General features: G+C 42.7%; 2 protein-coding genes across 5 annotated transcripts in view; one reads left to right on the top strand and one right to left on the bottom strand.

Annotated features, from left to right (window-relative positions):
* Nucleotides 1-744, bottom strand: part of HOOK1 (hook microtubule tethering protein 1) — a 31,372-nt gene extending 30,628 nt beyond the window's left edge. For all 4 annotated transcript variants that reach the window (XR_014565261.1, XR_014565262.1, XR_014565263.1 and 1 more), the window contains exon 1: nt 256-744. Coding sequence is in view for 1 of the 4 variants with exons in the window: in XM_083742740.1 (XP_083598866.1) it covers nt 256-306 (51 nt within the window). In the remaining 3 variants the exon portion in view is untranslated. The remainder of the gene's footprint in view (nt 1-255) is intronic.
* On the top strand, nt 36-27,569 carry LOC310846391 (E3 ubiquitin-protein ligase RNF170-like). The gene is made up of 7 exons (XM_083742799.1): nt 36-131; nt 6,859-6,956; nt 17,491-17,563; nt 19,112-19,220; nt 24,719-24,792; nt 25,264-25,374; nt 25,904-27,569. Exons 2-7 carry the CDS (start codon nt 6,883-6,885, stop codon nt 26,207-26,209), a joined length of 747 nt encoding a protein of 248 aa, XP_083598925.1. The 5' UTR covers nt 36-131; nt 6,859-6,882; the 3' UTR covers nt 26,210-27,569.
* Nucleotides 27,570-27,971: the final 402 nt, after the last annotated feature.

Raw genomic sequence — 27,971 nt, 5'->3', positions numbered from 1 at the left:
TCCTGGCTGCTTCTTCAGGGTGGTGTGAAGCAGCCGCCGCGAATGGCTTTGCAGCCGGAACTCCCGCCTGGACTCGCGCTCCCTTCGGCGCCAGGGAAGCGCCGCCATCACCTGAGGCGACGGGGCGGCAGGTGAGAGGAAGGGGCAGGCGGAGGGCGAGGCGGGGTGGGATGGTGACAGGCGAAGCGACCGACCCCCAACCGACGACCCGCCCTCCCCCTCTCCCCTCTCCGAGCCCGGCCTCCCCTCACTTGCCCAGAGAATGAGGCTGTCGCACAGCGGCTGCTCGCCCGGCTTCCCTTCCATGGCGACGGCGGCGGTTTTCTTCTCCCCTCAGCAGCAGCAGCGCCGCCGCCGCCGCGCTCTTCTGCGGAACGCACAATGCACCAACCTCACTTACGCCCGGAACAATGCGCAAGTTACGTGCCCGGCGGCCGCCGCTTGTGTCACCTGAACCCTGACACCCGCCTCTCCATCTGCCTCGGCCTCGTACCCCGCCCCCTCGGCCAGGGCCCTCCTCTTGGCTGTTTGACGCGCCGGCTGGCCAATCCTGAGGGGGGAGTGCGGGGGGGGGTGTGAACCAAGCCGGCGCTGCGTTGTGGGTTTTTTTTTTTCCCCCGGGACCGCGTAAGCGAGGCGTTCTGGCCCAATCAAGGTGGCGGCCGCGGAAGGTTGGTAAGCAGCCGCAGCCGGGCGTTGCTATGGCGCCACCTGCAGGAGGCGGGTGGAAAGTGCGCCGAGGAGGATTCCTCTCTGACGCAGTTATGCTGTGGCTGGCGCGCAGGGGGGGGGGGGGCGTATTATTGCATCCATGCGCGTATCCACCGCGCTCCACCCACTGCTGTCATAGCTTAGTGGGACGTCTCTCCTCTCCTCTTCCTTTCTATGCTCTTGCACCGTTTCACTTTTTCACCGCCGTCCTTTGGAGGAAATTTTCTCCCCGGGATTCCCCACCAACCAGCTCAGCTGTTCAGGTCTAATAACGCCAAGGTTGCAGGTTCGATCCCGGCAGGGGACAGCTGCACATTTCTGCATTGCAGGGGGTTCGGCTAGATGACCGTCAGGGTCCCTTCCAGCTCTCCGATTCTATGAAACACCCGCGTTCACACGGCAGCCTAGCACCGCCTCAGACACCCGCCTTCCAAAACTTTGGAAACGTTTCCTGTTCCTGCCTCGAACTGTTTAGTAGTCGCTCCCGCCGCTGCCTGGGTCCTTCGCGGGCAGCTGAGGACTAGAGCATTACAGTTACTGCCTTCATAAGTATCTTAACGCCCAAGCAAAGAAACGGGGGTTCTTCCAAACTCATCCATTTGGCTCGATGCTAAACAAAGCAGAAATGAAAAAAGGGAGGCTGTCGTGGATGCTTTAGCTGAGATTCTTGCATTGCAGGAGGTGGACTAGATCATCCGCGGGGTCCCTTCCAACTCCACAATTCTGCAACTTTATGATGCTATGAAAGAAAAAAAATTGCCGCCAAAGACCGTCTTGCTTTTCACCCTTGTACAGTGTCAAAACAAAACAAATCTTAAATCTTAAATTCTTCTTAAATTTTAGTATCTAATCTGAATTTTTAGGAACTCAAAAGCATGCTTAAAATGCACCTGTTAATCATACAGGAGTCTCTCCCCCCCCACACACACACCTCACCCCTGGTTTTAAATGTGCATAAAAAGCAAAGTACCACTACAGTATGATATACAAATCCAGTATCCTGTAAGCATAAAAAATGGAAAGCATTTTTAGTTTTAGTGCCAGAAGAACAAAGGTATGGTTATCTTTTTCATTTCATTGCTCCTTAGCACCCCTTTCCTTGAACTATATTAAGACTTCCAATTCCTTCCATGGGCATAGCCAGGATTTATCTTTGGGGGGCAGGCTTTATGTTTGGGGGCAGGGCAGAACTGAGTTATCTTCAACACAACTGGTAGGTTAGTTAAGTATTTTTATTTATTTACTTGGATGGGGGGGCAGCTACCCCCCTGCACCTGGCTACGCCCATGGTTCCTTGATTCAGATAAATTTACGAGTATTCTCATACAAAATAATGGAGAAATTATAGATAAGAATTGCAGCTTGTTACATGTGGATTTGGGGGATTAAGCCCAGATTTCTCAGACTACAAACTAACCTTTAAGGCAAAACACATATTTGATAATGGCAGCCCAGGATCTGTTCACAACATCACCCCCCTGTATGGATCAGCATCTTGTTTCTGAGCAGGAAAGATTGCATTTCTGCAGCTCTCAACAGCTGTCCTGTAAGCTTTACTTTTGACTACAGTACATTCACAGCTCTCCCAGCCGCTGAAGAAAAGTTCACCTCAGTTAATTGCCCTACAGCATCGCAGGAACCTCGCTGTCTTATCCTATTCAGCTAGTGATCTTCTTCAATCACACTCATTTGGGGTGGCTGATCTGGGACAGCCTGGGTATGATTTTCAGTTGTGTACCGACTGACAACTTCAATTGATTTCATTATGAGCCACCGTACACAGTCTAGTCTCGAAAAAGTAGGTCATACAGTTGCTGGAACTAGGCAACCGAAGTGGTCACGGTGATTACAGTGAAAGATGTGAATGGCAGTGTTTCACTGGGGCTTAGGGATGTGAGAAAATTAACTGAAAAAAAATCAAGTACAGCTTAAGCCAATAGGATAATTCAAAATACAAAATCTTAAAACTGGACAAGGACAAGAAATAGCACCAAGAAACTACTAGAATATGAGAGGCATTAGGAAATGATGTGAACTATTGTGGCATTCCTATTACCCTGAGATTTCCTTTGCATATACCCTATACATGGAATATGTGTACCATGGGCCCAGATTCTGCCCCAGGTGATTCAACACTCTTGTCGCTCTCAGAATTGCTCTTGGGTTTCGTTTCATTTAGTTTTAACATAGGCTGGTCAGGCTATTTTTATTGGCTAATACATGGGTCAGCAAACTAAGGCCCGAGGCCGGATCTGGACCAAATGCCTTCTGGATCAGGCTATTTTTATTGGCTAATACATGGGTCAGCAAACTAAGGCCCGAGGCCGGATCTGGACCAAATGCCTTCTGGATCCGGCCCGCAGACGGTCTGGGAATCGCCGCGTGGATTGGCATGGATCTGATTCTGATTGTTAGGGCTGCGCCATTCCCCCCCACACACACACACACACCGCGGCGGTGCCTCCTCCCTCCCTCCCTCCTCCTGGCTTCTCCCTGCCCTGCCTAGAGGAGGAAGGGGGCTGGGCTTTGTTGAGCGCCATTTTAAGCAGCCCCTCTCCGTAGGCAGCCCTTTTGCGCTGCTCATTGTGCTGCCGCCACCACCGCCAGCCCCTGCTGCTTGCAAGGCACAGGTAAGCAGTCACCGGGGCTTGTCCGGTGCTGTGGAGAAGGGAGGGGAGAGTCGGTGGGGTGTTTTTTTTCAAAATATAGTCCGGCCCCCCCCACAAGGTCTGAGAAACAGTAGACCGGCCCCCTCCGGAAAACGTTTGCTGACCCCTGGGCTAATATCACCACAATTAGAATGATGCAAATGGTGGATCCTAGTCATGAATAATGCTGATGCAATTCTGTGTAAGTCTGCTTGTACACCCAGGTCCTGCTTTCAGGCTTCCCATAGGGACCTGGTTGGCCACTGTGAGAACAGGATGGTGGACTAGTGGAGCCTGTTCTAGTTGTTGTTGTTTTTTACATTCTTACATTTCTTCATTAGTCAGTTCCACCGGCCATGGGGCTTACAGTACACTGAAGGGAGTAAAGCTGTAGAGAAAAACAAAAGCCACCCTGTGGTTGAGTCTTGTAGTGCACTCTTCTTGTAGGAAACCCAAAGGTACATCACTGTGCAGGATTTGCGTGTTGGCTAGAGCTGCAGCATATACTTGCATCTCTTGTAGCACATTGGCCAACAAGCGGTAGTGGAGACATTTGTGCTTCCTCTGCAGCCACTCTTAATGGGTCAGGGAAAGTATGAGCCTGTTTCAACTGAGCACAACAAGGAGCGCAGGAATGCATCTGTGGACAGGAACACAGATCAAGCCGGAGAACCATTTTCTTCCCTAGTGGGGTGAAGATATTTCTTACTCTAAGCTGTACACCAGGGGTAGGCAACCTAAGGCCCAGGGGCCAATCGCCTTCTCAATCCGGCCCACGGACGGTCCGGGAATCAGCGTGTTTTTACATGAGTATAATGTGTCCTTTTATTTAAAATGCATCTCTGGGTTATTTGTGGGGCATAGGAATTCATTCATATTTCCCCCCAAAAAATATAGTCCGGCCCATCACATGGTCTGAGGGACGGTGGACCGGCCCACGGCTGAAAAAGGTTGCTTACGCCTGCTGTACACATTACCATTTACCCTGGCCCCAGTGTTATCCCACCGCTGGTGTTTGAAGCTGAGTACACAAGATGATCGTGAAAATCTGGGACCAAGATGGAAAAAAAGTTTATACAAGACTAGACTAAATTTATAGACTATCTTAAGGCCCACTGTAAAGACTTAAAAACCATTAGCAGAATTGACATAGCATTTATGAAGTAATGTGAATTAGGGTTATCAACGGACTTGTAACTGAACGGAAAACTAAAGATGTGTAAGGTAATAAAGGGGAGAAATTGGAAACCAGGGGTGGGGTAGGGGGAAGTCTAGAAGGGATGAATAAGTAAGTAAGTTGGATGTTAAACTGTAAAATTATTTAAAATTATTGAAAATTGAAAATAAAATATGGAAAAAAGAAGCTGAGTACCCATGACATTAGCCACATAAATCCCGTATCCATATGCATTCTGTAGTTTCTTGAGAAATTCTGCTGTTTGATGCATCCGCCCCCCCCCCCGCAACCCAGCTTCTGTCCAATATGAAAACATAAGGCGTCGTTAAGCTGAGTTGCAAAGCTGAATTGCACATGTGCAGGTGACAGTGTCCTTGAATAGGCACAGAGAAACAAATCAGGTAATGTGCATCAGGTGAAGACATCTCCATCCGCTCAATGGTATGTTCAGCAACATGAAAAAGTGACTCGAAACACAGCAATAAAGATCCTATTGACCAAAATAACTTCAAATGGGCTAAGCTTTCCTGACCAAGATCTCTGTTGTTGTTGTTGTTTAGTCGTTTAGTCGTGTCCGACTCTTCATGACCCCATGGACCAGAGCATGCCAGGCACTCCTGTCTTCCACTGCCTCCCGCACTTTGGTCAAACTCATGCTGGTAGCTTCAAGAACACTATCCAACCATCTCGTCCTCTGTCGTCCCCTTCTCCTTGTGCCCTCCATCTTTCCCAACATCAGGGTCTTTTCCAGAGAGTCTTCTCTTCTCAAGAAGATCCATGAAGATCCCTTCATGGATCACTGCCTCCCCTTCATGGATCACTGCCTTGCTGTGGCGAAGGGGCTTGAATAACTTAGAGAAGCTATGAACTATGCCAAGTAGGGCACCCTAGATGGACAGATCATAGTGGAGAGTTTTAACCAAACGTGATCCACCTGGAGCAGGAACCGGCAAGCCACTCCAGTATCCCTGCCAAGAAAACTCCATGGACAAAGACAACGGGCATATAAAAAGATCTCTATTAGGATCAAGCTTTTTGGGCAGCGGGCAGGATCTCTGACTTGCTGATTATGTAGAAAGCAAAAGGAGAACTGTGGTCTTACAGTTTTATCCCACTTCATTTATTTGATTCCATTTATGAATTGCTTACCACAAAATATATTGGAAATGATTTCACAGTGTTTTGTAAGGAGGATTATGCGAAATATTGAAGGAAGATTATGAAGAGACTTATTAGTTAAAGATAATTAAAAGCAATAGAAAAATTAAGAAATGCAGATTAAGTGATTAAGAATGGAAAATCTTCAGAGGTAGACGACGGAAGTCCAAAATATTGTAGAAGATAAGAAACTGTGTTAAATGACTGTTGGAAATGATATGTTAAAAAATTAATAAAAATATATTTTTAAAAAGAAAATGATTTCACAGTAAAAGAAAAAAACCTTGATAAAAACAATTCCCACACAGAAAAACTATTTCAAATCCAAATTTGATAATGATCTTCACTCGAAAATTATTAAATGCATATAATGCTTAGCATTAAAGAAAATCAGAGAGGCATATAACAAAAGAATAAGACATAAAAAAAATCAATATAAAACATTTAGGATTAAGTGAATGGCTTTAATCAATACTGTTGGTGCTTCTCTAGTATCAGTAGAGAGGGAGTCTCATCAGGCAGGTGCTGCAACACTGAACACCTTGTTTCTGATGACCTTAGAGTGGTCATCTGGAATATGGGCGTTCAAGTACAGTACCAAGAAAACAAAAACAAAAAATGTATTTTGCATGCCAACAGTAAACGGGACTTGCAAAAGGTATGCATTCTAGAGAACAGAACGTACAGCATTCCCTTCCCTCCATTTAGAAATGTCAAGCTCTTCCTGTAATTTGTTTTTAGCAAGCCTGTAAGCACGCTTTTATTCCCCCCAAATCATCCCTAACCCTCCCTTTTCTTTTTTCTTTCTTTTGCTCTTCAGATTGTAAACAGGATAGATTATATACCTTCCTTACGGGCTGCCATCAATTCTGTTCCAAAAGAGTGTCAGTTTGTTGGGCCCCAAGGGGTGGCACAATCTGTTCCCTCTTTCTTCCGCTTCCAGCAAGTGAGAATATTCTGTGACAGGAGAGCTCAGTGAGCAGATGAGCAGAACTGCTGCTGCTGCTGAACTCGCCTCACCTCTCCACATGGTAATATCTGGCAAAACAGCCTAGTCACCACAGGTAGCTGTACAATTACAGCTTGTTTACTATCAAAACAACATGGAAGACAAAAATCATATTTCTCTTCTATTTCACTACTAACATCGGATTTCTTTTTTAGGTTTCCTTCCCTGGAAAACTTAAAATGAAAGAGACAAGTGCAGCAGTCTGCAGACAAAGGCTGGGGAAACCAGGGTTCAAATCACTGGGTGAACTTGGGTCAGTTACTATTTCACAGTCTTTCTTTGCAGGGTTGTTGTGAGGGTAACAAAGGGGAGGTGGGGCTTCCCTGGGCTTTGTGGAGGAAGGGTAGCCTGTAAATGTTATAAATGAACCAAATAACAGGGCGGGTGGTGCTGGTTTCCATTCCAGAGATTTAACTATTTAACTTCTGCTCCATTGCAGTAGTTGTGTGTTAGCCTTATTTCTTAATTATTCTGATAATTGCTTTTCAAAGAGGAAAGTTATCTCCGACTGGTTATAACATTAGTGTTTGTCTTGAATTAGGTAAACGCCTTGAGGAGGTCTCTCAGCTGGTGCCAGATATGGAGATTTTAGTAGCAATGTTTTAATACTGCACAAATGCATAGTTTAACTCGCATATCGCTTACAGCTTGACTTGTGAATGCACAAAACCACAGGTATTCACAAGTTTGTACAACAGTTCTCTGAATCTAGTGTCAAGACAGTGCTTCATCAATTGTGCATTGTATGCAATTATTGCATTTTTTTCTGCAAAGCTGTCGTGTGAGAGAGCATGGGGGTGGGGAATGGTCCATGGTTACTCAGTGAGCTTCTTGGCTGAGCAGAGATTTAAACCATGTACCTCCAATCTAAGTACAAAATTCTGAAGACCAGCCCACACCTTAAACCAGAAGAGACCCACCTCTTAGAGCATGTCTGGAATCAACATGTCTGGAACCAAGAGAATCAACATTCCCTGGCAGACAATAAACAAGAACATGTTCTGTGCATCCACCCGTTACATTACCTATGGCTTTCTGTGTGCAGAGTTTGCACCTAATTCTGGTTGGGTACAACAGCATTTCTTGCACTGACACTAAATTCAAGCAATACTTCCAATGGACACAGACTTGTGAAATTTTGAGAAAGAGCTGAGGGATATTTATGCTAGCTTAGATTTAAAATGAATGGGATAGATCTTCAGGTGAGGGGACTGAATATATGAAAATGCCTGCCTATAACATGCCAGGGAGCAAGGCCAGAACCTTCTCACTAGGCAGACAACTTTTGTCTGTACATTTGCTGTCTGAATTGCCACTGTCCGGTAAGCGTTACATGACATGTGGCTGCTGGTTGTGCAGCGTGAAACACAGAGAAGCCCAATACTTCACGTATCATATTGTGCCGAACTTCCTACTAGTAAGACACACTCATATGGAAATTTACCAGATGTAGATTATAATATATGACCATCTACAAATGCTTCCCATGTAGAAAAGGGTGCAAAGGGTGACATATCCCTCATTTATTTATTCTACTTCCACCTTGCCCTTCCTCCTGTTTAGGGTGGTTCTGAAATCTGAAAGCTGAAAAGTGGTTATATCAGTTCTTCAGAACCGGCAGTTTAATAGATTCAGAATTGTAATTTTAAACCAAGGTCTACAGAAGCTTTAACCCACTATTATTTTTGGTAAAACTTAACAAATTAACGGTTGATTCCCAGGGTTGAGTACTGATCTGTTCATGATTTGTTGAAGATTTTTGAGGATAATGATTTATAAAGCCTTCCCTAGAATCCTAAAAGGTGACAGTGTCATTATTTTAAGTATTTCTAGTTAGATATAAATATCTGAACAAATGTGGTGAATTGGCTGGAAGAGATAATAGCTGCCTTGTGATGTCAATAAGATACATGTGAGTTCCACATGCAGGCTTGGCTGAATAAAACTGCTGACTCACCATGGTTCCTTGTGACTTGGCAGACTGCAAGGCTGAGCTTTATCCCCCTTACTTCTGTTACACATGGGGGCAGTGCAGCCAAGAAACTGTAATGCTCTCTGGATTTGGTTCATCAAAGACTCAGTGAGAGTCAGTGGGAGAGAAAAGAACTGGAACCACTTATATAAAAGACAGCAGGTTTTCTTGGCCATGGACATTAGTAGAAGCTCTTCACATATGATGCAATGCATGTGATAGCCAACCAGCAGATTTAAGTTTGTGTGCCAATCTAGATTAGAAATACCTTGACCTACATTAATGTTCCAATCAAGGGAAGTACAAGTTTGTACTTTTGGCAGCCCCTGGAGTTTAATCACAAGATGCCTGGCTGCCACTTATATGAATGCTTTCCTCTCTCATCTTCTACAGATTTTTAAATTTATTTTCTGGCAGAAATGGAGTGTTTTGTTAGTCACATCCCTGCGACTTTAAGGAAGCTTACTGACCTGCTGTTGGGGACATTCTAGCCAGCACCACTGACATATTTGCTTGTGCAATGAATATAGAAGAAGCAAATAATCTGCAGGCTTTTCCGTGTGTGCTTTTAGGATTCCTCAGAGTAGGCTAAGTACCCATTAAAAACTGTCAGCTGTGCTTTTGTAAAAGCTGGTTGTTTTCTACTCATTCAGCCATGTTTAAGTAGTCCTTTTAGGCTGCATCAATGGTTGTGAACGCAAATCCCGGCAGGATGGAAATCATTTAAGAATAATTAATCTGGAACAAACAAGGTTTCATCAACAGTTTTAGTAAACCAGCCTACCTTGCTAATCCTGAATCTAGATCTGATTGGCTTATCTTACCTGGAAAGTTTTCATTACTTACTGATGGTAGCTGAATCAATGATATAAATATACAATGTAAATATACTAAAGCTATATATAAAACTTTCTAGTTTAGGAACAAGAAAGAATAAAAGACTAAAAAGTTGCATCTTTTTTAAATGTTTGCAAGCAATATGAGAGATGCTGTCTCACAGAGCCCAGATGTGAGCCAGTTTCCAAAAAGAAAATGGTCCTAAAATGTAAGTGTGGAAGCCTATCACAGAGTATATAAGTCCTGCTCTGCAGAACAGGATATTCCACACTTCACTCTCCTCTCCAGTAATCTTTAGAACGCTCAGTATGGATTTTTCTTTTTAAAAGAAATTCTCAGTCCTGATTTTATGCTCCCAGGTCAAGAAAGCAGTCCTACCAAACCACCTAGAGCAAAATGGCCTCTTTAAGCCCCTTTAAAATAACAACTGAATAATTCCTTATTTACTATTTCTGTTCAAATATGAAATGGGAACCTGCCAGAAAATGTTGCTGTGTTTATTTTGCTCCTATGTTTGGTTACATCTCCACATTTTAAAAGTACAAACGAAGACACAGAAATGTTTTTATTTTAATCATTGCTTTTAAATGTATAATTGCATGCATATTCATTGCACCCTACAAGACATTTTGAACGTATCTAGTATTGTTTCTTGCAACATATATTTAAGCACTTATTGGATGATACTGAATGATACCCACTAGCAGAATGGAAACTGTGGACTGTGGAATAAACCAATTCCCTCTCCACTGTGGCCCCAACCTTGCAAAACTGATCCAGAAGGTTGGGGGACTCTCAGGAATATATATATATATATATATATATATATATATATATATATACACACACACACACATACAGAGAGAGAGAGAGTTACAAACTTAATTTATTCCGGAGGTATGTTCTTAACCTGATGTACCACTTTAGCTAATGGGGCCTCCCGCTGCCACAGGCACATGATTTCTGTTCTCATCCTGAGGTAAAGTTCTTAACCCAAGATATGACTTGCGGGTTAGCGGAGTCTGTAACCCAAAGTGTTTGTAACCCGAGGTACCACTGTGTGTGTGTGTGTGTGTGTGTGTGTGTGTGTGTGTGTATTACTGTGTGTAGCACTTAAAAAATGCAGACATGCATAGTTCATTTATGCATATAATGTTGTATATTTACTTTAAAAATCTTCAAAAGCTTTTCGGATTATTTACTTATAAAAATATAGTGGTACCTTGGTTTTCAAACATAATCAGTTCCAGAAATCCATTATGAGTTCCGAAACGTTGGAAAACTAAAAGCGGAAGCCTCAAAACAAAAGCCGCGTTTCCTTTTCGACTTCCAATGCGCGTTGAAAAACTGAGAAACTTACTTCCGGGTTTTCAGTGTTCCGAGTTACACAATGTTTGACTACGGAGGCGTTCTAAAACTGAGGTATCACCATTCATAAAAAAAAATCAATATCCATTTACAACAATATGTCAAATTGTACAATAAAAGCATATAAAATTCTGATTAATGATCTGTTTACCCACCAAAGGAAATGGCATGCTTTCCTAATCTAAATTCATTCCCCCCCAGATGCAACACTCCAACTGAGCGGAGAAACTGTAGGTATACAACCCATGGTGCATACATTGCCTTTTGGGTAGCTTCTCTTGTCCTCAGGGCTTTGTATATACATGGTGCTTTGAGTTTGATTGCTCCCAAGCAAATAATTATTGTAGCAATGGTGTCAGCTGGTTTTCAAGTTAGCACATTTTGACCTGTCAAGATCTAGCAGTAGCGCAAATGATTAACTTCTAAAGAAAATCATCTACATAGGCTAGGGGTGTGTGTGTGTGTGTGTGTGTGTGTGTGTGTGTGTAAAATGCAACAGTCTGGTCAAATGCAAAGTGCTCGGTTTCTGCTGGAACTGTGCCTCGGCATGTGTACACACAATTTAATCATGCTCTTTTTCTCGTGCACCCGCTATCTATGATTTTCTATTTTAAGGCAGTTTTTGTGTGTTTACATTTTCTATTTATATATGCATTTCTATTTTGGTACTTGGAAGGACCAGACCAAGGTCAGAGCAAAACTGAGTTTGGCCGATTAAACACCATCTGTAGCTTACTTCCGCTGACTTCTCCAAATTCCCACGCAACTCTCGGTATTTGGAATCCCTCCTTTGCACTGAAGCTTTATCTTTGCGTCAGATCTGCTTTATCACTGTGATGATACACCATTAAAGAAACTGTACAGGGGCCTCAAAAGGAAATGCCAGGGGCTCTTCTGGTTGGATAAAGGGGTAAAGGGGACCCCTGACCATAGGTCCAGTCGTGACTGACTCTGGGGTTGCTTTACTGGCCGAGGGAGCTGGCGTAATAAGCCACTTCTGGTGTACAAGAGCAGGACACGGAAACACCGTTTACCTTCCCGCTGGAGTGGTACCTATTTATCTACTTGCACTTTGACGTGCTTTCGAACTGCTAGGTTGGCAAGAGCAGGGACCGGGCAACGGGAGCTCACCCTGTCGCGGGGATCCGAACCTCTGACCTTCTGATCGGCAAGGCCTAGGCTCTATGGTTTAACCCATAGCGCCACCCGCGTCCCTCTGCTTGGATAGTTTGGTGTAAAGTGGTGGAATGTCAGCTTTGCACCAACCCTGCTCTGTTGCCTCTCTATCGTATTTTGTTTCCTAGTGAGAGTTGAATCTAATGGGTGGTATTCAACTAAGAGCAGACCTAATAAATTAAGGGACCTAACTGAATCATGTTTATTAATTTTGGGGGGAGGAGATTCATTGAATGAGCCCCACCAGTGGGAACCTGCACAAAGGCTTCTGCTAGCCCAATGGAGCTTTCACACACACACACACACACACACACACACACACACACAAAACAGGCTCATGGGAGTTTGCAGAACCCCCAGAAGAGCATGCAGGGTGAGTAAAGAGCTGATTGTTTCATCAGACAAGTAGGAATGTTTGTGCTTATGGAGGGATCTGCTTAGCGGTATGTTGAATTCCTACCAGTAGACCTGCTCCAAGTGAAACTTGGTAGTCTGCCACTCAAATATTCCAGAATATGGCACGTAAAGCAATCCCATCAGCACAGTGTTGGAATTACATTAGCATTTCATATTCCTGTGCTACACTGCCTCTATTTTTTGAAGGCAACTGCAAGAAGTCTACATAGCACTGATGTCCAGGAAAGGCATGTGTAAGTTCTTGAATGGAGTTTGTTTGCTAAATTTGGAGTCAGGAATAGTTTCCTCTCTCCCAAGTCAAAGTTAACTGGTTTGGTATGTTTCATTCTTGCCCTTTCATTGACAGCTGGTGTCATGGTTTGCTCCTGCATAAGAAATAGGTTAATAGTTGTTCTAAAAGCCAAGCTTTCACACTCTTGCAAACACTCTTGCAAACTATTAGGCCTGCCCATGCATGCAAATAGTCAACATTCTCCATTTACACTTCTCCCAATGGAACAAGATCATGTGCCTAGGGGGAGGCATCTTCTCAATACAAACCCAGAATTCCTTTAAAGCTTTATTATGGAAATTCTTCAATTTTACCCTTTACTAAAACAGCAAGACCATGCTCAATTATTACACTTGTTTGCAGTAGGAAACAGAACGACAACACGATCTAGAATAATATATCTTTGGGCTTGTCTACACTTCTGTTTGTCCCATGACTAGAACACTCAGGTCCGAGCGGGTTTCCCCCTTGCTCTGTTCTTTCCCAGGGAAAACCCACCATTTCGTGTCAAATCAGAGCAAATGTCAATGCAGAGAAAGCCCGAACTGCCATTTGCTCCAATTGAGTGCTAAAGAGCAGTTTTCTCCAGGGACAAGCAGCAGGGCAAGAGGAAATGTTGATGAGACCTTGGTCATGTACTCACTTTTATGCCTTGCTCAACTTGTTGTTGCACCCAACTTTTTCTTATATGATATTTAACACAGAATATTAGATCTAATCATTTTGAAGCATATTGGAACATAACTCTGTATAACTGATGACAAAAGCCAGTTACAGAAGTTCAAATAGTGTCCAATTCATGAGAAAATTGGGGGAGGAAAGTATGGTCTATGGAAAAACCCCACCTTCTATTCTTTTGCACTTTTCCATGTCAGCTAGCAGCCATTGTTTCCCTGTTCTACTGCACATAAATCTAAGCTCACATAATCTGGAGCATCTGGTTCCAGGATTAGTCCATGGGCCAACTTTAGGCTGTATATTATAAGAACTGAGCTCAGTGATACTACTATTAGCTGGATTGCTTAGGGTTAAAATTTCCTGCTGTGTTAAAACATGATTTTTTTTTTGTCTAACTATTAGCAAGCAAAGATCAAAGGAATTCATGCTGATGATATCTAGTACTTTATAATCCACATCTTCCTATCCCCACTTAGCCTTGCATATTAATACAGTACTGCCTGATAAAACTTTTGTATGAATACTATGTCCCTCCTCACTCCTAACTAGCCTTTATAGCTTTATTAAAGTGCATTTCAGCTTTCTTGGCTGACTCATTTTGCTGCTTTACTTTTACTAATTTCTTATCTGTGCTTCAATCGCTTCACCATCAAATATGTGGAATGTGTCCTTAAGAAGCCTCATAGCTGAAAATAGTTATTTCTTGAGATCTTGTCATTTTGCTAGAGACACTCACGGCATTAAGGAAAAGGCTCTTCTTTCTGTAAAATCCCTCTCTTAGCAAATCTGGAAAGAGATGGTTCCCTCCACTAGTATTTAGAAACCCTGGCAAAACCTTGACATTAGTGAAGCCAATTAATAATTAACTGGAATGAATGGCCTGCTTTAATGGAGTGTGGGCTGAGACTCTGCTTCACAACACACTGCTGTCAGCCAAGCGCAGAGAGGAAGCCACAGGCTTTTAAAGAGGCTTCGGATGAAGTGAGGATGGTGCATGGTTCACTGTACAAATCTTCTGAGATCAGGTAAGATACTCTGATGGGTGGGCTGGAATGTGATTTTTGTAGGATCATAAATAAGTCACATTAAAAACACGGCAGTAGATTTAAACTGGAAATAATAATAATATTTCCACCTCTTTTGACTCACCAGAATGCTTTTTCACTGTTTCCATGTTAGCCTTATATTAGTTATTATAGTCATTAATCACTAGTGCATGAACTGAACAAAACAATAAAATCAACAGAATTCTCTTCATTTGTCAAACTAAAGCAAAAAAGCATTGTACAAAGCAGCATAATGATGTAATCATTTTGCTAAAACTAAACCACTATACAAAGGGTGGCATCATAGCTGTCAACCTTCCCTTTTTTTGCGGGAAATTCCCTTATTCCAGCGCCGTTTCCTGCTGCTATCCCAGATTGTTAGATATCCCGTAGACTGTCCCCGGGACAGGTGAGGCTGCTGATCCCTTATTTTGGCAGCTATAGGTGGTACCCAGCGGTGGTTTTGTGCTAGCAGATGGCACTTCCATTCAGAGAAGGTAGAGCACGTGCTTTTTGCAGATTTGCCCCTATCTATTGTAGCCTTTTGCATCATAGCCCATACTGTCCTGGTGAGTGGGGTGTCCCTCAACCCTACGTACCTTTCCAGGGCACACAGAGGGTTGCAGCCAATGAGGGGGGCTGTGGGCAACAACCAATGGGGGAGGCTGGCAGCAACTGTGCCACCATGGAGGAGCCACCGTCTTCTACTAAAGAATAGTAATTTATCTCTGACCTATTTCCCAAAAGGAACTGTCCAAGTGACATGGAGGGGACCTTGGGGGGCTCAGTCTCTCGATGAAAAAGCCAAAGGTTTCTCACTGCCAAGAAAAAAATCATCAGAGGTGGAATTTCCAATATGCCTCAAGTCCAAATGTGAGGGTTGACTTCTTAAAACCTTGAGGTCTTGTTCTGAGGGCCCTTACCTTTTGAAGAGAGGTGGGCAGCACTGGCTACAGAGGAACTTACCTCGCAGAACAAATTGCCAAGTGACAGTGCATTCACTGCAAGGTTAACATGAGATTCCTTTCCCCAACATGTAGCGGTATTTTAATATTTAAAGGGTGTACTGATACTGACCCTTCTTTAGTGGTTTTAACTGTAGGAATAGTTTGCGATACTGTATTTTGTATTTTTTTTTTTTTTAGTACATTTTTATGCTCAAAAGGCTGTGGAATCTTGTTTTAAACAAACATTTGCCTGCCAGTTCGATCAAATGGCAAATTCACCATTTAGGCAAAACATAATCCACTTTCCTCCCTAAAACTCTTTTCTGTTTTATTATTAACAGAAACCATTAGCTAAAATTTAAATGAACAAGCCGAATTAATTAAGCACATGTGTTATTGCGATATCCAGATAAAAGCAGCTAACTGGCGATGGGGAGATATTAGCGTTGGGTTTTAATATTAGAGCGCTGCATGCAGCTGCAGGGAGGTTTAAATATAAGAATTCAAAAAGCATACACATGCATAAATGAAACTCTATCTCTTGTGCGATGCTCATTTCTTTTTATAACCTTTTTGAGATGCTGGACTTAGTTCAAGATAAACAGTGGGCAGCTCTGTTGCTTTTTTAAAAAACCAACAGTCACTTAAACTACAAATGGGGTCTCAGGTCAAAGATAAGGAAGCAGCTTCTTTTGACCTGTTCTGTGTGTGCTGACTTGGGGCTCTGAATATCCACAGACTCTTGCAATTTTGAAATATGTTCAGGGCTGCAGGCTCTGCTGGGATTCAGTCTGGACATTGCTTCATTCCAAATTGAAGAGATGTTTTAATTGATGACCTTCTCTTTGATCGAGACAAAAAATTCTGGTTAACCATGGCAAGGGGATAAATGCTAAAAAACAAAAAAGAGAGAAAAACCCTTGAGGTGTTTTCTAATTTGTAGACACCCACACAGCTTGTGCCTAGCTTAAGCAAAACTTAATGGCTGCAATTTAGCAGAGACTATGCTGAAATACATGTTTTACGGATTCCAGAGAAAACGGGGGATTGTTATTACTTTCAAAACTGCCCACTTAAATGTTTATTTTGCATTGTCGGTACCTAAACAAGAACTTGACAATAATATGCACTCATAGAGCTCCAGGCAACTGTGAGCTTCCCCATTCACTTCAGTGGATGGGACAGCCCCATGTGCGCTGGAAGACTGCATGTGGGATGCCTGCCCCTTGCCATTGGAATGAATGGGGAAATGCTCCCCAATAGGAAAGCTCTGTATGCTTACTGGAGCCTCTGGTTTTACAAGATCACTGGATTTATCAGCACCAGTTTAATATGATTTAAGGCAACAATATAACAGTGTTAACGATCATGTAAGGCACAAAGTGATACCTTTTATGACACTTGTGGGCTTGTCTGCATTACATATTTACTGAGGGTGACTTAATTAGCAGCTGACATGGGTAGCGCTGTGGGTTAAACCACAGAGCCTAGGACTTGCCGATCAGAAGATTGGTGGTTCGAATCCCTGCGACAGGTTGAGCTCCCGTAGCTCGGTACCTGCTCCTGCCAACCTAGCAGTTCGAAAGCACGTCAAAGTGCAAGTAGATAAATAGGTACCGCTCCAGCGGGAAGGTAAACAGTGTTTCCGTGCACTGCTCTGGTTCGCCAGAAGCGGCTTAGTCATGCTGGCCAACAGACGCGGAAGCTGTATGCCCGCTCCGTCGGCCAATAAAGCCACAACCCCAGAGTCGGTCACGTCTGTACCTAATGGTCAGGGTTCTCTTTACCTTTTTAAAACACCTAGGCTGAGGGCATATGGGACCAGATAAACGAATGTTTGTACAGTTTAAATATAAAGGACAAATAATTTGGGGGTAAGGAAGGAAGAGGAGAAAACATCACACTATTAAAACTGAGGAATACCCTCTTTTGGGGTGGCATGGACTGGCAGGCTGCCATAGAAATTTGATATGTTTACTTGTTCTATGTATTTTTACTCAGTTTCTTTCTACGGAATATTACCCCATCTAAAGTTTTATAAACATTTTTTTTTTTAAAAAAATATCTTTTTACAGATTTCTTCATTTAATTCAAGAGATGAGTCTGCTGGAAAAGAGTTTTCCCCATTTGTCCACGAGAAACCACTTAGTAAGTTTACAGATCTGCAACTCTTTAAAATACAGTATGAAAAACACAAAAGAAGTTTGATATGTGCCAGGGTCACGGGTGTCAGTAAAGCTTTTCAGACTTCCCCTACTCTCTGCAACAGCTGGATTTTTTTGGTCCAGGTTCTTCACAACCTAATTAGAAACATACTCCATTTCCTACTTTTGTAAGATATGAAACTTAGAAAACAAAAAGGGGGATTACTTTTCAAAACAGAGGCTTGACACATGATATGCTGAATTTATAGGAACAGAATGACTTCATTATTCAGGTTTTCCTGTCTTGACAACATATGGACTTGGCACACAACAAAAGCTTTTTTATTTTTTGGTATTCTGATAAAGGGTAGCCATGTGTCCTACTTTAGAGAGGAATCATGGAGTTGGAAGGGACCCTGAAGATCATCTAGTTCAACCCCCTGCAATGCAGGGATATGCAGCTGTCCCATATGGTGATCAAATCTGCAACCTTTGTGTTATCAGCACCACACTTTAACCAACTGAGCTATCCAGGCATGCAGGATTCCTCTGTTTGAAGGGCTGTTTAGTACAGGCATCCTCAACCTTGGCCCTCCAGATGTTTTGAGACTACAATTCCCATCATCCCCGACCACTGGTCCTGCTAGCTAGGGATCAAAAACATCTGGAGGGGCGAGGTTGAGGAAGCCTGGTCTAGTCCAAGCCTGCTTCAAAGAGAAAGAGCCATATGGAGGGAGAGTAGGGCCAGAAAGTCGCTCACCAACTGTTTTTAACACATGGGCAGAAAACTCAGCAGGCATATAGGTCACCCGGTCACAGTCTTCCCCCCTTAAAACGAGACGTATTGTACAGTGGTACCTCGGATTAAGTACTTAATTCGTACCGGAGGTCCGTTCTTAACCTGAAACTGTTCTTAACCTGAAGCACCACTTTAGCTAATAGGGCCTACTGCTGCTGCCACGCCACCGGAGCACAATTTCTGTTCTTATCCTGAAGCAAAGTTCTTAACCTGAGGTACTATTTCTGGGTTAGCGGAGTCTGTAACCTGAAGTGTATGTAACCTGAGGTACCACTGTATTTCTATTTAAATTAAAGCAGTTCTAGGTTTGCATCCTCACATAAAAATTGGCACCTGCAAATTTTATGCACATTGGAGACTTTTTTTGTTAACATGTGGACATCTTATTTTAGGTAAGAGGTTTACAGAGGAAACCTACAGGGATGGGGAACCTGTGGCCCTCCATTTGTTGCTAGAATACAACTCCATTCATCCCAGACCATTAGCCATGCTATCTGGGGCTGATGGGAGCTGGCAGCTGGAAGACCCACTGGTTCCCCATTCCTGGCCTGAGTTGCACAAAAGTTGTAAATAAAGAACAAGATAGTGATTGTTTGTGCAAGGCAATTTTAGTTCTCCAGAGGGTTTTTTTTAAAGACAATTTATGAATCAACTGGAGTTTACATCTCTATCTCTTATCTCTCTAAAAACATATCCACACTGAGTAAAGTATTCCCTTTAAAAAAACATCTCTCTCTCTCTCTTTTTCCATAGGAATCTCTTAGACAGTGGCAGCGATGTTACCGCAGTGAGGTAAGCTGCCCAATCTGCCTCCAGGCTACTACTTGCCCCGTAGAAACCAACTGTGGACATTTATTTTGTGGTAAGTAAATAGGATCATTATTTTCCCCACACATATATTCATTTCATAAACATATAGCTGTCTTCACATTGCACGTAACTATAAAAGAAAAAGGGCATATAAAAGACAATGGATTGGCTCCAGACTCAGGTTGCAATCTTATCCACACTTACCACTGAGTGAGAGACCCTTTGAACTCAGCAAGACTTGTTTCTGAGTAAGGATCCACAGGATTGCACTGTATGTTACTTGAACTTAGTTCCAACTGAAATAATAACTTACCGGTAAATACAACTGATTTCAACGGGAGCCAAATTCAACTAATTTAGCCTAGATCCATTTCAATCTTGTTTATTTGCCTGATTCTACATATCTTTTGTGCAGACAGGCTTTAATTAAATAAAAAAATGTAGACGAGACAGTAGGAAATACAAAATAAGGTTTTCAATATTTTGACAACTAACAGGATGGTAAGGTCCAGTTTTAAAGCACCACTGCACCATGCTACTAGCATTTTAGACCACAGCTATTTCTGGCGCCTTGCACCATGTCCTAAGGGTTCTCAGACAAGTCCCATCCCTCTAGGACCACAGCAGTGCAGTACCAGTAAAGTACTGTAAGGTAACAGTAGGAACTCCAGCCTTTTGGAATGTGAAGTGGAAGAGGCAGCAAGAATTCTTATCACTACAAAATAGAAGAACGATGAAATCCCCTCAATTCATGAATGGATACAAAAGCTAAAAGATTATGCGGAGTTAGACAGTTTATCAGAAAAAATAAAGAACAAACCGAAACAGGAATTTATCTCAAAATGGGAAAACTTCAAAGTTTATTTGAAAAACAATTACAGCAGCATTTGAATAATTTTAGTAGTGTTGTTGTTGTTTAGTCGTTTAGTCGTGTCCGACTCTGCGTGACCCTATGGACCAGAGCACGCCAGGCACTCCTGTCTTCCACCGCCTCACGCAGTTTGGTCAGGCTCATGTTTGTAGCTTCAAGAACACTGTCCAACCATCTTGTCCTCTGTCGTCCCCTTCTCCTTGTGCCCTCCATCTTTCCCAACATCAGGGTCTTTTCCAGGGAGTCTTCTCTTCTCATGAGGTGGCCAAAGTATTGGAGCCTCAACTTCACGATCTGTCCTTCCAGTGAGCACTCTGATTTCCTTCAGAATGGATAGGTTTGATCTTCTTGCAGTCCATGGGACTCTCAAGAGTCTCCTCCAGCACCATAATTCAAAAGCATCAATTCTTCGGCGATCAGCCTTCTTTATGGTCCAGCTCTCACTTCCATACATCACTACTGGGAAAATTTTTAGTAGTAGCTTTAAGAAAGATATGAAACTTAAGATAAACCAATAATTAGTTAATTTAAGATAAAAGTGTGTGTTGGCAACAAATAATATATAATTGAAGTAAGGAATGGACGGGAGGTCAGGTCTATAGTCTAAGGACCACTTTTTGCTTTATTGATTTCTAATTAATATTGTCTTTATCACTGTTTTTATTTGTATTTTTGTGTTTTTTTCCTTTTTTGGTGTATCAATTTAAGAAAGAAAGAAAAGGAATGTGAAGTGGAAGGGAACTGCCCATCTCTGTTGCACTTTACAACTGTGGCATAAGCCTCTCCCTGTTGTTTTAGCAGCTAAAGTGGGAGAGCCGTAAGTCTGTGACATAGCTGGAACTGCCATGGGCGAGACAGGTCAAGGTTAGGAGGCCCTGTTTACTCCCACAATGTGTGAGGCTACTCTTAAAGCCATAATCTCCAGCCTCATGCTTTCCTCACAGCTGGATTGAAGCTGTAGTCATTGGAGTTTTAAGGAAAACACTTATTCCTGCAGATAAAAGGTGCTTGCTCCAGTGCTTTTCACTGTGGTTACTGAAGCCCTTCTTAAAAAAAAAGAAAACGAGAATGAAAAAAGATTAAGGACTTAATGGAAAGATTAACAATAGCATCACATTAAAATCAGACTTCTTCCAGGGAGGGATAATGAAATGCTTGTTCTGTACAAATACAGTCAACTGTATTATAGATTTCAGAGGTTCAATGCACTGGTCTGCTTTTCTTCTATATCATGTGATTCTCACAAAGGTGTCTTAATTTAGCTGGGATTTCTAGCTGGGAGGAAAACACAGCTTTTTACTAGATATAAAATATAGCAGGTCTAGGAAAAGTCAGATATTCACAACAAATGACAGACTTGGGACCTATAGCAACAAATGAGCATTTAATTACATGAGACAGCAACAATTTGGAAAAGTTCTTTGTCACAATTGTCCTTCATTCTTAAGCCACGGCACCATCTATAACTCTAGCCATAGAACAAAAATTAATGATTTTCAGATCAGGCAGATCTTAATGATGACTGAATCTGAGACACCAGCCAATCTCCAATACACAGCTCTACAAAATGGGTTTTTTAAAAAGTATATTACTCTCACTGCCCCACATTTATACAGCATTTGCCACTATGCCTATCTGAATCATATTGCAACCCATCTGCATGCAGTATATCTGCCTCACAAAGCTAGAAAAGGGTTCTGATATAATCTGATTAAACTCTTTGCTGTAAAACAAGATCCTTCATGTATTTAATCACACCTGCACAAGAACCACTTCCTCTTCCCTTACATTCTTCGTTCTGATCTTAGTATGCCACAAGTAAAAAGCAGAAATGAGTTAAGTGTCCAATAGTGGAAACTCCCACCCCAAAGACTAATTTGCTATAGCAAGTCCAGATCGTTCTAGCAAACGAGTCAATATACATGGTACCAAAAAGAGATAGGATTAATAAATAATCTCAAGGGTTTCCTTGACTCCTTTTTCAGAGTGGCCACAGTGACACGCACATTGGTCAAGTCTAGGTTAGATTACTGCAATATGCTTTTTGTAGGTCTGCCCTTGAAGAGGGCTTGGAAACTGTAGCTGGTGCAAAATGCAGCAGGCAGAATACTATCGTCTGCACTTTGCAGATCATAATACGCCAGTCTTAAATCAATTGTTCTGGCTTTAGGTTCATTCATGTGCTCATTTCAAGGTGTTGGTTCTTACCTATAAAGCCCTAAGTTATTTAGGACCAGGTTATCTGAAGAACTGCCTTCTCTCATATTAACCTGCCTGTAGGTTAAAATAGAATTGGCAAGATGTGAAATCCAGCCAGGATCAGTGTAATATGTTCAAACCATCTTGCTCTGGTGAGCAACCTGGCTGCCGAATTCTGCACCAGCTGAAGTTTCCGAACCATCTTCAGAGGCAGCGTATAACGCATTGCCTTAATCTAGCCTAGAGGTTACCAGAGCATAGACAACAGAGGTTAGGCTATCCCTTGTCCAGGTAGGGGCATAGCTGGGCCACCCGGCTGAAGCTGATGGAAGGCACTCCACACCCCTTTTAATATTTGCTAAAATGGTGCTTATAATAATTTGAATTATTTAATGGTTGTATTGCTTTAGCGGATTGTAAAATGTGTCAGAGGCCTTTATTCAGGGCTGAAAAGCAGTATAGGAATGCTCTCACAAATAAATAAATAAGGAAGCATTCGTCCCCCTGCCCAACCCAGTGCTGAACACTTTAAGTAAATAATTAAAATGAAAGACATGTTTTGGATAGGCTATGTTTTCCTATGTCTCAAAACATTTTATTTGAAACCTATATTTTTAATTCAATTTGGCACTAAGAAGAGCAAAGGTGGGCAAGTGTCATATCTAAAACTCATATTGTTATTTGATGGCTTTAAATGATGATCGGCTATGACTTATAGGGGGGAATGTATTATTGTTAGTCTGTATTATCGTCAGGAATTCCTATATTTCTTCCAAGATGTTTCAAATTTCACCTATATCTCGAACCATATGTCCAGGAAATGGGGTAGAAAGTTGATCCTGGGCCAATATTATTTTTCTCTAATTGCTAATAGCCAACAGAGTGTTTCTTGTGGGGGGGGGGGTGGCACACAAAACTCTGCAGCTTCCTGGATTAAAAGTAGATTTGAGGTCAGTTCTGAAAATGTGGATATATATATATACAAAAATATATATCCTTCCTCCCTGCTTTGTCACTGCAACTGAGTCAACATGATTTACAAAACATGATTTTTATGTACTTTGAAAAGCTGGTATGATTCTGTTTTGAGATCTGCATATGTGCCTATAATATGGTTGCAAGCGGTATAGTTGACCCATATGGATCTCTAGCATTATTCATTAAAGCTTCAGTCTATTGAACAGGGCTGCTGGTAGGTGATTATAAGACTCTGGGCACCGCTGCAATGAAGCAGAGGCGGGTGTCGGTATGTGCCTGGGGTCTTGCTGGCACTGTTCTCCACATTGTGCCCAGCCACCCTGTAAACAAAAAAATGGCTAGGAAGGGAGAAAGGGGTAGGAGATCCAGGGGCCCCGGGATCACCCCTACCCATGTCCCTGATATTGGGAATATCCCACGCTGTATGCAGCTGCATTAATTTTTGAAATATACTTGGAGTCGAAAGTGGATTTCATGCTCTTTATTCAGCTCATAGTGGGGAGGAGGAATGGAAGTTCCCCCACAATGTCTGCTTTATATACATTATTTACACAATGGGCCCCTCGTGATTGGCTAAATCCGGGATTCTCCTGTAGGCCAATCAGGTTGCGGATTCACTTCCACCTGGACTGGGTGGCTCCTGTGGACCAATCAGACTGCTGCATTCTGAATCCTATTCAACTCAGTACATAACAATTTTTATCTGACTTTTTCTGCCCATATCAGAACAGTTGTCAAATCAAAGAATCATAGAGTGGGAAGGGACCACGAGGGTGATCTAGTGCAATCCCTTCAATGCAGGAATCTTTTTGCCAAATGTGGGGCTCAACCCCACAACCCTGGGATTAAGAGTCTTATGCTCTATCGCCTGAGGTATCTGAATAATTTCAGGGAAGGAGTTGGTGAAGGCTTTGGAAAAAACACAACAACATCCTATAGGATCAAGGTTTTAAATGTTGCTACTTTTATGCAATCAACTACAGTGGTACCTCGGGTTAAGTACTTAATTCGTTCCGGAGGTCCGTTCTTCACCTGAAACTGTTCTTAACCTGAAGCACCACTTTAGCTAATGGGGCCTCCTGCTGCTGCTGCGCCACCGGAGCACGATTTCTGTTCTCATCCTGAAGCAAAGTTCTTAACCCGAGGTACTATTTCTGGGTTAGCGGAGTCTGTAACATGAAGCGTCTGTAACCTGAAGCGTATGTAACCCAAGGTAACACTGTACACACCATATTTTCACACACATTTTACTGAAAGTAGGTCACACCTGGGTGGCAAATAACTCTGACAGCATCTGTTTCTGTCGCTGTCCCCAGCAGTGTCCCTAAACACTGAGTAGCCTGGGGTTTTCCCCCTTTCCAATAGTTTCCAGGTAGAAATGTAATCTCAGTGTGGGAACTGGATCACGGTGACGAAGGGATTAACGGATGATGAAGGAATCTTCGTGCTATGCAGGTTTTCAGTTCTTGGAATACTACATTTTCTTTCTTTTCTTTTTTTAGGTTCCTGTCTGATTGAATACTGGAAACATGGACCTTGGCTAGAAGCAATCAGCTGCCCACTCTGCAGACAGAAAGTAAGAGTTTTCTCTTGTGATCATCTGCTCTTCGGCAGTCACAAGAGGAAGTGGAAATATGTACCAGGAATAATCCTTATAAATTTGCAGGCTACTACAAAACATCTGCATCTCTCATTTGATGCCTGTCAAATCAGGGAACACCTATCAAATATTAATCAATGCGCTTACAGCAGGCTTTTTATTACAGCTGGCTGGCTTCTTGCATTGCATTCAGCTCACCCAAGATGAACTCCTTATACTCCTCTGATCTTGGCCGCTAGCTGCCTGCCTTGGCACAATGCGCAAAGGTAGCAGAATAAGGAAGGCAGCCTACCGGGGAGGAAATTTACCCACTGGAGGACAAAGCCTATGAGTCAGGGGTCAAAGACATAATAACAAAAGGCTTATTAAAAGCATAAAACAGCACTGATTTGTCTTTTAGTTCTAATCTAAAGAGACGCTTCATGCTTTTTTCTTTTTTACCTGAAGGTCATTCTTTTGTACAACATGCCTTGTGAAAATCAGCCCGACAAGCCGAGCAAACAAATTGTGTATGACATCAGAGATTACAACAAACGCTTCTCAGGGCAGCCTCGGCCTGTAAGTAGCAACTTTTAGACATTTCTGGCTTAAAACGCAGCTAAGGTCGTTGTCTTTCTAAATTCTGATCGAAGCTGGTTTGGGGAAATGCACTCTACAACACAGTATTTCACAAGAGACAACAAGGTAGATACAGAATAACTCTGGATTGTGCCAAACACTGAGCATACACTGAGCTTCCCAAACCAGCAATAGGAGTGGACTGAACACAGAATAAATGGGGAGTGTGTACACAGCGTGGGTTTCCTGTTTGAGTGTGCACTCCACATAAAACGAACCAACTTCTTAAAAGTGGCACCCAGTATTCACATTAGCCAAATTTGCACAATGCAAAACATGTATTTTTTATGGGGCAATAAGGAAAGAATCACTACTGGATGGGGGTGATTAGGAAAAAAGGAGGAAGAAGGATTGTTGCTGGCAGATTTTTAGTCATCCCTATAATTCTCATCTTCTTACTTAACAAATCCAAAACAGCAGCATGAGAAAAATAAAGAGTTTCATAACCTTACCCAAATTTTATGTCCAGTTCACAGATTATCTTTATGACATGCCGCTTCTCATCAACCTGGCCGTACGAGGGATCTTCACGCTGGGCGGTTTGGTGTGGATCTTCTTCCTCAGAGTTGTCATCTGTTGTTTTGGAACCTTCATGTGCTTGACTTCTTCATTGGATCTGATGCCAGAACCTCTTTGTGGAATTCTGGGTGTGTTTGATGACCTAGTTGTTGTTTTCCTACTTTTAATCTGTATGATAAACATTTGCTCTCAGATGGAATCAGAAGGGGCGAACTTGACGAGCTCTACAACGCAAAACATTTTGTTGGAATCATAACGGGCTGAAGCACCGGCTATTCATAATGGGGAAACCAACCAGACAACGGTGGATTTTCCTAGTCTCTGCAAGCGACACAGAATGGCCTTAGCTTTGAAGAATGCTAAGGGTTGGTGTGCAGCGCTGGAGTTTGTGGAAGAGCAACAGTTGGGTGGAGGCTGTAATGGGTTGACACCCAACAATGTCCACAAGTCTCTAGAAGTGCACTGCTGCCATTCTAAAATGACAATTTCGCATTTGTGGTACTTAAGACTGACTCCTAGAAGGCACAGCGGCCAAGATCTGATCCAACTGTTCCACAGCTCAACAGCTCAGATATGGCTAGAAAACATGAAGTACATATAAACAGGAAAATACTGTACTGCAACTCTGATTAATGTGGAGCCCTCAAAACGACAAATGATTTTTTGCACATCATTAAAAGACTAGAGAGAGACAAAGAGGAACAGGCAGACTTGTGTGTGCTTGGTGCACACAGGGGGAAAACGTTGTCCGCTAGAAGGTCCAGTACAGACCTCCAGATTCAGCGGCTTACTGATCTAAGATAATCCTTTGCCGCGTGCAGTATTACAGATACATGTATAGGGATTATGGTTTGGATATGCTTGCCAATAGTTGCAACAGTCCTCATATTGCCACCCATCAATAAATGCTCCCAAAAACTGGCACAAGGGTATTAGAATGGATCAGAAAAGGCACCTTGGAGCACCGTTATCTGAGTCTTTTGGAAATAAGCATGCTCTTTGAAAGTCACTTCCTTATGCTGAGGCTCCCAGTTGTGCTTTGGTTTCAAGGTGGCTTTGTGCACTGTAAGCAGGTTTCATATACATCCTTATAGTAACTTAGGACAAAACCAAATGGAAATCCATGCTATCTGATATAAGCACTGACGTCTTGAGCAGCATGGGGCTATATAAATACAAAGGAAGTAAAAATGACCAGGAAGTTCACCTCCTCTCGGAGATCTCTATGGAAACCTTAGATTCCCCTTCAAGGTTCCTGCCCCAAGTGCATCCCAGTGAAGACAGGCAGGTGACTGCCAAGGACTTTTTTTGGTACAGGCACTTCAGCTATGGAATTGCCTCCTCAGAGAGGCTTACCTGGCACCTTCCCTCCTCCAGTGCAGTTAGTACAGTTAAACCTGAGTGAATAAAGAAGTTGTACATCCAGGCTTTAAAACTAGGTTTTAAATCCTGACGTTTTGTTTTTTGTTTTGCTGTCTTTTATTGTCTGTGTTTGCTTTTTAAATTATGATTATATATTGTGTTTTGAATATATTGTTGCAAGCCACTTGGGGAATATTTATTGGTGGGCGGCTATAGAAATCTAATAAATAAATAACCAATGAAAACACTATGAATCCAGTTTATATGTAGCCTGTTACGTGTTTGCATGGTGGAAAGGAATTCGGGTTTTTATGTGTTAGCTGTGTGTAAGAATGAATGGTGTCAGGAAACTGCCATCGGAAGAACAGGGGGCGGAAGGGCTCCAGGAGGATAGAAGAGACTCAGCAGCAGAAGAGGGAACCAGTAGGGGGGGAGCAGGAGCTCCAAGGGACAGGAAGTCGGAGGGGAGGCTCTGGGACACTTCCAGTGAGAACAGTGAGGAGGTATCAAGGCCCCCTTTAGCGACCCCCACCCCTCGCCGGAAGCTGTCACGCAGGGAATCTAGGAGACGCGTTTCCGTTAAGCAGCTTTTATGCTGGAAGCGTTTCCGCAAGCGCCCACTGTCGGATTCTACCAGTGACTGACGGAGCCATGTC

The sequence above is a fragment of the Podarcis gaigeae genome, assembly GCF_964106915.1.
Source record: "Podarcis gaigeae genome assembly, chromosome: 6".
Lineage (NCBI taxonomy): Eukaryota > Metazoa > Chordata > Lepidosauria > Squamata > Lacertidae > Podarcis > Podarcis gaigeae.
The sequence above is the reverse complement of the archived record's forward strand: the minus strand, read 5'-3'. Positions and strand labels throughout refer to the sequence as shown.